The following is a 10,678-nucleotide window of genomic DNA, read 5'->3' as shown; positions in this document are numbered from 1 at the left end:
AGGCTCCATCGTACTTTTCGAACTGCGGTTGCTCGTGGTCAGATTGGGCCTTATGTCTGTTTGTGTGGCGCCTTTTGGGGCCCTCGGTGTGAGGATTGACTATAGTAAGCACCTGCATGGCAGGGCGAGTAGCTTAAGGGGCATGTTCTAGTTTCCCCAACGTCTCCGTCATGGCTAGGATACGGTCAACCTTCTACTGCATGGCTTGAAACTGTGCGAGGTCGACCGTTGCCTGATGTTGGGGCTCTCGAGGTGGGAAGTTGCGGAGTGAACGGGATCCTCGAGATGGGGAACATGCTCTAAAACGATTGAATGTGTTCTTAGGCATGGTTGTTTTTAGTGCACGATGAAGGGTTTGGGAAATGACATTTCCCACAGATGATGCCAATCTGAGATATTCTAAACCAAGGACATGATCAGATAGTCCTTCCAACTAGACAAGGCTGAGGTGGAAGGACAAAGCCGTGCACCGGGATCTGCAACTAGGAGAAAGGTCAGAGGCATGAGGAGTTGTTCCTTGGGTAGGTATTCCGATGCTCAAGTCAGTAGGATAGAGAATGATGTGGTCGGAATGAGCAAGTTGAGATAATTAGGCATCCGTGTCCTATTTATAGTTGGGCGTTCCCAAAAGTACAATTCCCAAACAGTGCATTTCCCAAAAGTCCCTTACCCCAAGTAGTGAGTACCTATTTATAGTTAGGCATTTGTGTCCTAAATGGATAGGGTCTTCAGGGTTGTCGAGATGAGGGTGTCCGCTGAGGTCTTCGAGAGGTTTTCTCTTATCCAACAGAGTTCACTTCCTTATTCGTATGAGGCACTCCTTTTTAGTTGTACTCTTCCGTAACACATGACATTGACATGGCCTAAAAGAGAGGTGGCCGCAAAGATAGCCATATGACATCCTTGACGAATTCAACCATCATCAGAACACTAGCCTAGATAAAACCCGGCTCTTGGCCTTACCCAAGAATTGAAGATCGAGTAGAAGCCCGAAATTTGTCTTGTTCATGATGATGGTGCATGTGAGGGTTATAATTATATCAATGCCATTGATATGGAGTTTAACCTGCTGTTCAAACAAAATTTGACAGGATAGTAATTGAAATTTTAGTCCAATAATTGAAGTCAAAGTTGAGTTGGATTGAGATCAACTTCGCCATACAATTTTATGTGGTATTGATAAGACGTTGTAGAGAAAAGTGGAAACAATTGATGGTGTGTTTATAGAACAAATGCACTTCAGCTTCATTTACCCAAACAAAATTCTTTACCGTTTAGCTTAACATGAGCAATTAGATGGGTTATTAAGAATTACATAGGATAATTGATTTAATAATTAACATATAATAATTTTACATGATTGTCTTGGATATTCGATTTAAGGATCTTCTACATTTTCATATGGATATTAATTATATATTTATATGATTATTAATTATTATTTAATTAAAAAAAATAACAGCATATGTAATAATTTGTAAATTGATATACAGCGTACATATTGGACCTTTGGTTTCTATATTATGAGTGGCCAGGGAATGGGATATGCACATGTGCAAATAAAGGGTAAAGATAAACTTAACGTTATGTAATAAAATTTAACATTTATGCCTTCACCATAACAGAGGTAAGTATCCACTTTATATGTTATAGATATTAAGGTTATTGTATTATATCCCATGTCTTGGTATGTTGATGCCATACAAACTATTAAAGTACATTTTTCTTGTAATCATAGTTTTCAACTTCAGATTTAGTGTTATTAATGCATCTATGAGATTTATGGGTGTTTTATTAATATTTTAATGTGTACCTAGATATCTTCCCACTATATCCATGCATATCCAAAGCATATCTCAATACACATCTATTTCCAAGTCCCAAAATTGTCATTTGTCAACACACTTTGCCATACCAAAATACCAAACCTTGGCTACAATGCATTAGGACTGTTTGGAAAGAATGCAAATACAAATATATACAGTACGAATACAAGGTTTAGAGTCTTTAGGCGCTTCTTTAATGAAAAGTTTAGAAAGTGATATAGTTGTTTGGGACAGCCCTCCTGCTTGTATAGACCCTCTGTATCTTTGTTAATATAGTTTTTTACTTTTCCCAAACTGAGTCCAGACGAATTTAGGTTACACTCCATTCCCTTTTATTATACTTCACCAAATCAAGTATAAATAAGGCTATGTAATTCAATAAATAGAATAAGGTTCAAGTTCCTCAACCCGAGTAGAGAAACTATAGTAGATGAAAAAATTTCATTCCACTAGAGGGTTGAAAATATAGAAAAGAAAAATCTCAAGTAACCATTTTCCCTCTCACAATCTGACTGGGAATAGCCTTTGATGGCAGAAAGACATCGACAAATTGCACAGTTAGCCTCAATTAGGCTTCTGTGTTCTTCTTGGGTTACTTGACAAGTATTAACTCATCCAACCTATATGAATAAAACAAATTACATTTTAGTAAGAAAATCAAGGTGGGGAGAAAAAATGATGGCGAAAAATAGGTATCTCGAAGTCACAATGACCTTAGGCTGTGTTTGGTTTGAAAGAAAAGGAAAGGAAAGTAGAAAACCTGTAGGTTCTAAATTCTTGCTTAGAGATTTCTAAAAGCCCAAGAGCACCAAATGATTGCAACTGCATGGAATCATAATCCATAAAATACATACAATAAAAAAAGTGATATCACAAAGCAAATTAATAGCATAAACCAGAAATTAGATATAACCAAGCATACATCATTACATGTTTGGCTCTGCACCATATCAGTTGAAGACAATGAGATAAAACAGAATAGAGGTGCACCATTTTCTGAAATCAAGATCGTTCCATTGTCTTGCAGGAGTATCTAGTACCTACTGGGTTTTTATGCAAAATCACTTAAATAAAAGAGCCTGCAAAAAAAGGGCCAGGGAAAATAAAAAACTTACAAATTGAGTCAATTGACAATAATAGAACCTGAAGAATCACTTCACTGCACATGTGAAAGTACATGATCAAACTTCTTGTTTCTTGCATGCCATCATATGGACTCTCATCAGAACCTGAATTTTAGGTAATGTCCACACTGGATTTGGGTCAGTAATGTCTCATGTTCCTAATCAGAAAGATTTATACAAAGAAAATCAATAGAATAGAGGTAGATTGCTCATTTGAAATCAAGATCCTTTCATTGGTCTAGACAAGTGGTAATCAGAAAAATTTATACAAAGAAAATCAATAGAATAGAGGTAGATTGCTCATTTGAAATCAAGATCCCTTCATAGGTCTAGACAAGTGGTAACCAATGAGCACAGACCATACATGTTTATATCTCACTAGACAAAAGATAGGAAAAAATTGGTCAATGCATTCAGAAAATGAGTTTTTTTATAACAAAAAATAATGCAAATTGCCAACCCTAATCAAAAAAGAATTGACAAGAAATAATCATAATATAAGTTGTAATTAGACATCAAAGTTCTGTCAGCATTTCTGTTCCCACAATGTTTTTTTATATAAACCTCAAAAGTCGAAGCAAAATGTTGAAAAAATGGAGTGCGGATCTGCTCCTCACAGAGCACGCCTCACACTGACCTCATAACCTGTCCTGGCCACATATTGGGAACATCTCCCGTACTTGTATTTATTATTCATGGGGAGATGTTCCCAATACAGGGTGGGATGTCGCTGTGAGGTGTGTTCTGTGAGGAGCAGATCCCAATTCAAAAAATGAGTGTGGCCATGATGTGAATGTTGAGATGGATGAATAGGAAAAGTAGAGAGGATAGGACCTGGTGAAGGGACTACAAGAGCTAGGGGAAGACCGGAAAGGACATGGGCTGAAGCAGTGATAATGATTTAAAGGCTCTTTTAAGAATGGATATGGCACTGAACAAAACAGGATGTCAGAATAGGATCCATGTAGCTAACCCATATCACTGGGACAAGGCTTGGGGGGTGTTCAACAACATGGTTGGCCTTGTTTTTGAAAACAAAAACAACTGCCTCAATCAGCAAACTTATAATGCAGCAGTTTTTTTTTATTTGTTTTCAAAAACAAAACCATGTTGTCGAACACCCCATTACATGATGACAGTGAAAATTGGTACAATTTCTATATCACTGTTTCTAATCTCTCTTGATCTCCCTCTCTGAAAATATTTAATGCTTTTATAGTATTCGCCTTTGGATTCTTTTGGATTGTTAGTTCTAATTAATTCCATGGACCATTTAATGATAATTAAAACCAAAATTTATCTATAAATCTTTAAATTTCTTAACAATACCATGGAGAACATATACTAGTCCACTGGATCCACAAATTGCATTCACAAAAGATGCAAATGCTGACTACACATTCTTGGATAAAACCAACATGAAGAACTCAAGAACAAAAGCAACATATCAAGATAGCATCATTACTAAATCAAGTAGAAACATCATGCCTGAATGTGATCCTCAGGAAGTATGGTTTTTCTGACATCAAGAAACTTGTGATGGTAAACGCTTAAGCACAAGTGTCAGTTTGTAATCATGAACCACCACAAGGTAGTGGTACTTTCTGATTCACCATTCTATAAGCTCCAGTGCTTCCTTTGGCTTCCAACAAATTGTAGGGTCAAGGCCAGGCCTTCCACTGTAATAATGGTGTCCAAATTCCATTCCTAAAACAATAATAAAGTGATCAATGAGCAGAAAGGTTAATATGATGAAGTTGGTATATTGAACTCAATTTGCATTTTATCACTCGATATCCATTTTGGCAGGATTTAAGAATGTGAGATTTCATGATTTGCAATGAGGCTGAGATAAATCAATCTACAACTCAGCATTTTGTGAAAAATACATAAGATATACATGTAAAGATCACCAGTGTGGGGGTTTCCCTCTCATACATTCACACAATCCTTTTATACTTTATTCAATAAAATAACCAAGTTTCTGTCTTTGATTGAAAGAGAGAACCTTTTCATTTGTTCCACAATCAGATCAAAATATCTTTCTTAATATCAAAACTGACAAGTACAAACACCTAGTTTCCAAAAGATGGGAACTACACTTTGAATTCAAGGTTCAAAATATTGATACATGAAATATACAAAGATTGTGTATTGGGAAATTCAAAGGGGTGATAAATTTGGTTTAAAAAAATATTTAAGTTTCAAGATTTGGGCCAGGACACCTCTAGGAAGGGTATTATTCTTCAAAAGTGGCCAGATGTCCTAACCCATAGTATTTAGCGTATTGTTGGGTTCAAAACCCAATACTGTACAAAATGCATTGATACATATCGATACTTTGAATCTTGCTTGAACTTTACAAGAAAGTAAGAAGAATGCATAAATTACATAGCAAAAACATGAAGTGCTGCGACATTTGCACTATTTTGGCATAGCTGCACCAGGTACAAAGTTTCTCTCTCCACCTCTCTGGATAGTAGGGGAGTTCACATCTGTGCCCCACAAGGGGGTGCCCCAAAACGTTCCACAGCACATCCCCGCCATGTATTGGGAACATCTCCCAATGATGACATCATCATTTCTGGTACTATCATCGGGAGATGTTCCCAATACACGGCGGGGATGTGCTGTGGGACGTTGTGGGGCGCAGATGTGAACTCCTAGTAGGGGTGATGATCATGGACCAGGCTTAGCACCTATAATAGGGATTATAGTCTGGACTTGAAAATCCAACACCCGACCCGGCATCCAATCTGATTCTTCGGATTTGGATGTTAAAACCTGCATCCGTTTAAGCTCAGTTTGGAAGAGTAAACATACAAGTATGTAGAGTGCAGAACCTTGTATTTTGTATTATTTTTATGTATTTGTACTGTACATATTTGTATTTGTACTCTTCCCAAACCGAGCCTTAGTAATTGAATTGAATGCAGATTTGACCCCATCAATTAAACCCCTTGACTGGAACAGCAAAACTTGCATAAATGCATTACAGACGCACAATCTCTGTAGAGATAAGGTGTTAAAGAGGTGATTTTTCCAAGTTTAACAACAGAACTTTAGGTTCTTCAGACTGGTTTTCCTTGCCAGCACAGAGGGTGTGCTGGCAGTTCTTATGTTCTGCTTTACTAGATACCAATAAATAAAAAAGGATATAATTTCAAAACTGACTAGGCATAAATCCTAGGATCTTATGATTATCACGAGGATTTAAAGAAAAGGTGGTTGAATTACAGAGGATGTCAGAATTGTACCAGTCACTTGTACTCACAGCATCCTTGTTTGGCTCTTGATCATGGTGCCAATTTAGAACTACAACTACCCATAGAATGATACATTCTGGATATGTGCTATTTTTGGCCAGTCTTCTCCTTCCCTGTTCAAACGGCTTTTAAGTTTTTCAGGACACCTCCAGATGGTTAAAGAGCAAAGACTGCTAGGTAGCCCCTCATCCAGCAAGGATGTAATACTGTAACAATCGCTGATTTGTAGTTCTTGGAGAGAGTTTAGGTTATGTAAACCCCTAGGTAGGGTCTTCAATTGATCAAATCCCCCAAGAGAAAGACGTTTAAGCATCGGGGGAAGGCTCCCCTCTTGATCCAGAAACAACATTATTCTATCACATCTATCAATAGTTAATTCCATCAAAGAGGTCAAGTTGTGAAGTCCTCTGGGCAAGTACTTGAGATTGTTACAGCTATATATCTGCAAACGTTTAAGCATGGGGGGATAGGTCATCCCTCCTCCTCTTCCATCATCATTTTCTTCTTCTGAAAATGATGTAAATTGATCACAATCACCAATGGTCAAGTATTCAAGAGAGCTTAGTTTGTGAAAACCTTTGGGCAAGGACATAAGATTATCGCATCCACTGATTTCTAAATACTGGAGAGAAGCAAGGTCTTGTAATCCTACATCCTCTGTCAGCAACCTAAGCCTTGGAAAATCATTGATCTGCAAATTTTGAAGTGATGCTGCCAAGGGTCGTAGCATTGCTCGGGGCAGGGATGTTGGATTTCGAAAATTAGAAATATCCAAGGAGGATAAGGATGTGCAATGATGCATCCAACTTAATATCGTCTCATCACAATTTCCTAATCTTAGCTTGAAAATTGATTGAAGTCTTGGAAGAGAGGTCAAAGCATCACATGAGTATATCTCTAATTCTTTCACAGTGGGCAAGAGTGGGGGCAGTTTACTCAGTTTGCGGCAACATTTAATTACAAGCTCTTTGAGGCAAGGGAACTCACCTTCCTCAGATCCATACCATTCCTCCAATCCATCCATCTCCTTGAATGTTAAGAACTTCAACTTTTGAAACCCCTTTTTACTACCATCTATGTTTTTATCCCCATAAAACTCATGACTGACACATTTAACTTCCACCAGTCCATCAATCTCCAGAGACTCTAGTGCTGGTAGTTGCCCAAGAGGTGGGAGAAACTTGCATTTTTTACAATTGGAGAGTGTCAATGAGACCAATTTATTATAAACTGATAATTCCATCATCATCCAGTTTGGAAATACCAAACTTTTGTAGCCGATGATCTTGAGACTCTTAATAGTTGTGTGTGGTTGTAGGCCTTCAAGGACAGCTCTAATGTCATCCTCATCTCGAAGATTTTGAGTTCTGTCACTCCATTTTAATAATAAGTGATCAAGGTTTTGTTTGTGCTTCAAATCAGCTTCCATGGCCTCCATACCACTAGCTACACTCTCTAGGTTGTAAATATGAAGTTCACCCTTGAGGTACTGAAATTCTTTCAAGTCTCTTATCCTAAAACCATCATCTTGACTCAAAAAAATAGGAGGAAATGTTTGGAGAAAACGTAATCTCCCAATTCCCACTGGTGTGGAGCGAATAGCAGTACCTTCCATCATTATGTGCCGGAGGTGGATTAGGCTTTCAATATTTGTAGGCAACCTAGAAAAGAAGAGACAATTCTTCAATACCAATGTCTGCAAATTGAAAAGGTTACATGTGGATTCAGGTAACTCTCTAATACCAGAATAACTAAGGTTAAGGTATCGTAAATGCTTCAGATTTCCAATGGAATCTGGCAGCCGCATGGGCTCGTATCCTTTTAGATCCAACACACGCAAGCATCTGAACCCTTCAAAGAACTCATGAGTGACCTCTCCAAAGAAAAAGATGTTAAAATCATAGTCTGGTAATAGAAATGTGGATGTCCCCTTACAATCATACAATTCTTTATTAACTGAATCAAGATCATCATTAATCAATGACATGTGACGTGCATTCTCAGAGTTCAATTTATCACATGGTTTGACAAAAGCAGGGCTAAAACAAATCTCCCTAGAAACTGACCGTGATACATCATGCATGAGTTCATGCATCACGAATCTTTCCTCAGATGTTTGATCAATCAATGTATATATTTTCTGAAAGAAAGACCTGTGCAACAGATCATCAAAGTACTGGATACCAATAACTTCCATTTTCTCAATTTCATTAGATGGAAGAAATCCTTCTGCCATCCAAAGTAAGACTAGGGTTTCTTTTTCAAATTCATAATCCTTGGGAAACAAAGAGCAATGTTGGAAACAGATCTTCAAATGTGCTGGCAGATGATGGTAACTCAAACTTAAAGTTGAAAAAATTTGGTTTTCCTCTAGATCTAGCACCTGGCCTTTGAGGATGTATTCCCACTTTTTCTCATCTAGTTCCCCATATAAAAGCTCTCCAAGTGTACTTATTAGCAAAGGCACACCATTGCATTTATGTACAATTTTCTTACCAATTGCTTCCAAGAATGGATGTGCATCAGAATTCTCATCAATAAATGCCTTGTTTTTAAACAATGTCCAGCAATCTTCATTTGATAAACCTCCCAAAGAAAGAGTTTCCACGGAACCCATGATGGATGAAACTCTTTGACTCCGACTAGTTACTATAATTCTACTTCCTTTATCTGCAGCACAAAAAGGAAGCCGTAGGGCATCCCAGATGCCACGGTTTTCACTCCAGACATCATCTAGCACAAGTAGAAACCTCCGTTCCCTCACCCTATCCTGAAGTTCAAGTTGTAACGACTCTAGTTCCTTGAGATCACAAGTTTTCCTTGTTTCCAACTCTAATATTGCTCTAGTTAACCTGTCAACAGTAAAATCCACAGACACACAGATCCACCATCTCATACTGAAATGTTCTTTAATTTCTGGGTCATTGTATATAAGCTGGGCAAGTTTTGTCTTGCCCACACCCCCCATTCCAACAATTGAAACCACAGGAACCTCCCTTCCATCATATTGATTAGACAACAATACGTTCTTCACATAATAAGCCTCTTCTTTCCTACCAAAAATGTACGACTCACCAACTAATGAGCTACTCATCTGCCTGATATCTCTAAAGTGAATAGCTCCTTGTCTATTTTGACTATTTAGCATTCCAGAGTGCTTCACTGTAGAAGGTCCTCCCAAGTAATGGGGTTGGAGCTTCTTTTCAATATCAGCTAATTTCTCATCAATTTTAGTTATGAAACTTGCAACATCAGGTGAACATGCGTTATGGGTATTTAGAAAAGATAAGAAAAGCGAACGCACCTGCTTCTTTTTCCTTCCCTGACTCCTCTCATCCCTCTCTTTGAGAACTTCATAGATGAACTCGTCCAGAGCATCATCAACATAGTAGGCCACACCCCTAAGATCTCTCAACAAAACCTTCACTAGCTCATCTCTTACTTGTAGCTCCTCCATGAAACCCAACATTGCTTGGATCGTTTGAAGTGTTTTGCGGAGCTCTGCCAGCTCAAATCCGACTTCCCATGACGATCCGAAGTCCCGGAGCTCAGGGGAGCTCAACTTGTCAAGCATTGACTGCACAATTGGGGATACCACCACGTCCGTTCTTGTCGTTCGGATCATAATTTTTCTCTTTAAAAAAGGAAAAGCCGAAAAGCAACCAGAATAATAAATCTGCTCAACTTCAATGGTAGCAATGAAATATAAAGGAAGCATAGATGAAAGGTCGCCCGCCGCCCGGTAACTGATCAACTGTTCACTTTCTATGCAGCATCTCATCTTTTTCCCTGAAGTATCATTGACACTGAACTTGTTTTTTCGTTGTTGTTGTTTTGCTCGGGCATTGACTGAACCACGTCCGTTCTTATGCAACAACCAAACCGCCCATCCATTGCACCCGTGCATTGGGAACATCTCTCAATGACAACGTACGGAAAATGTTCCCATTGCACGCTCTGATCTCGCTACAGCTACTCAAGCGTCAACCACAATATGATAACCGGCTAAATATAAAATTATATAAAGTAGGAATGCCAATTAAATATTTAAATGGGTAAAATATAAAAATTTTTGACAATCATAAAGCCTTCCCTTATAGTTTAATTTTAGCATAAACCTTCTTTCTATTTTCAAAAAAATTGACAAAAACCTTCCTTCCGTCAACGATGAAGACGAAAAATATTAAACCGATGATAATTTTTTTCAAAATACCTATTTTACCCCTCCAGCTGCAATGCATGGCACAACCATGAATTCTCTCAATGCGGCGGCGATCTCTTCGTTTCTATCTCCACTCGGCTCAACCATTTCTCCGGCGAGATCCCGGCATCACTTGGGAGATTGCTAGTGACAGTGAGCTTCGATCTGAGGCATAACAACCTCACTGGAGAAATCCCTCAGATTGGAAGGTAGACAGCTAGGACGAGCCTCTCCCCGGCATCACTTTCTTCATGCAGTTTT

General features: G+C 38.3%; 1 protein-coding gene across 5 annotated transcripts; it reads right to left on the bottom strand.

Moving 5' to 3' along the window:
- Positions 1-2,178: 2,178 nt before the first annotated feature.
- Positions 2,179-10,571, bottom strand: LOC148863945 (putative disease resistance protein RGA3). 5 transcript variants are annotated; one of them, XM_088974295.1, is made up of 5 exons: positions 6,208-10,413; positions 4,439-4,657; positions 2,749-3,108; positions 2,587-2,648; positions 2,179-2,446 (listed from the first exon to the last, which is right to left on the bottom strand). In XM_088974295.1, exon 1 carries the CDS (start codon positions 10,130-10,132, stop codon positions 6,272-6,274), a length of 3,861 nt encoding a protein of 1,286 aa, XP_088830421.1. In that variant the 5' UTR covers positions 10,133-10,413; the 3' UTR covers positions 2,179-2,446; positions 2,587-2,648; positions 2,749-3,108; positions 4,439-4,657; positions 6,208-6,271. The 5 variants fall into 5 exon arrangements, 4 of the variants coding, with proteins under 4 accessions (XP_088830421.1, XP_088830422.1, XP_088830423.1 ...); XM_088974296.1 differs by having other exon boundaries at positions 2,942-3,055; XM_088974297.1 differs by having other exon boundaries at positions 2,749-2,905.
- Between the last annotated feature and the right edge of the window lie 107 nt (positions 10,572-10,678).

The sequence above is a fragment of the Nelumbo lutea genome, chromosome 3 (genome assembly GCF_056320005.1).
Source record: "Nelumbo lutea isolate HS-2025 chromosome 3, American lotus-T2T, whole genome shotgun sequence".
In the NCBI taxonomy this organism is placed as follows: domain Eukaryota; kingdom Viridiplantae; phylum Streptophyta; class Magnoliopsida; order Proteales; family Nelumbonaceae; genus Nelumbo; species Nelumbo lutea.
This window is presented reverse-complemented; position numbering and strand designations above follow the sequence as displayed.

Coding starts and splice junctions, on each gene's coding strand:
- LOC148863945 (XM_088974294.1), bottom strand. CDS start 10,132: ATGTTCCCAATGCACGGGTGCAATGGATGGGCGGTTTGGTTGTTGCAT.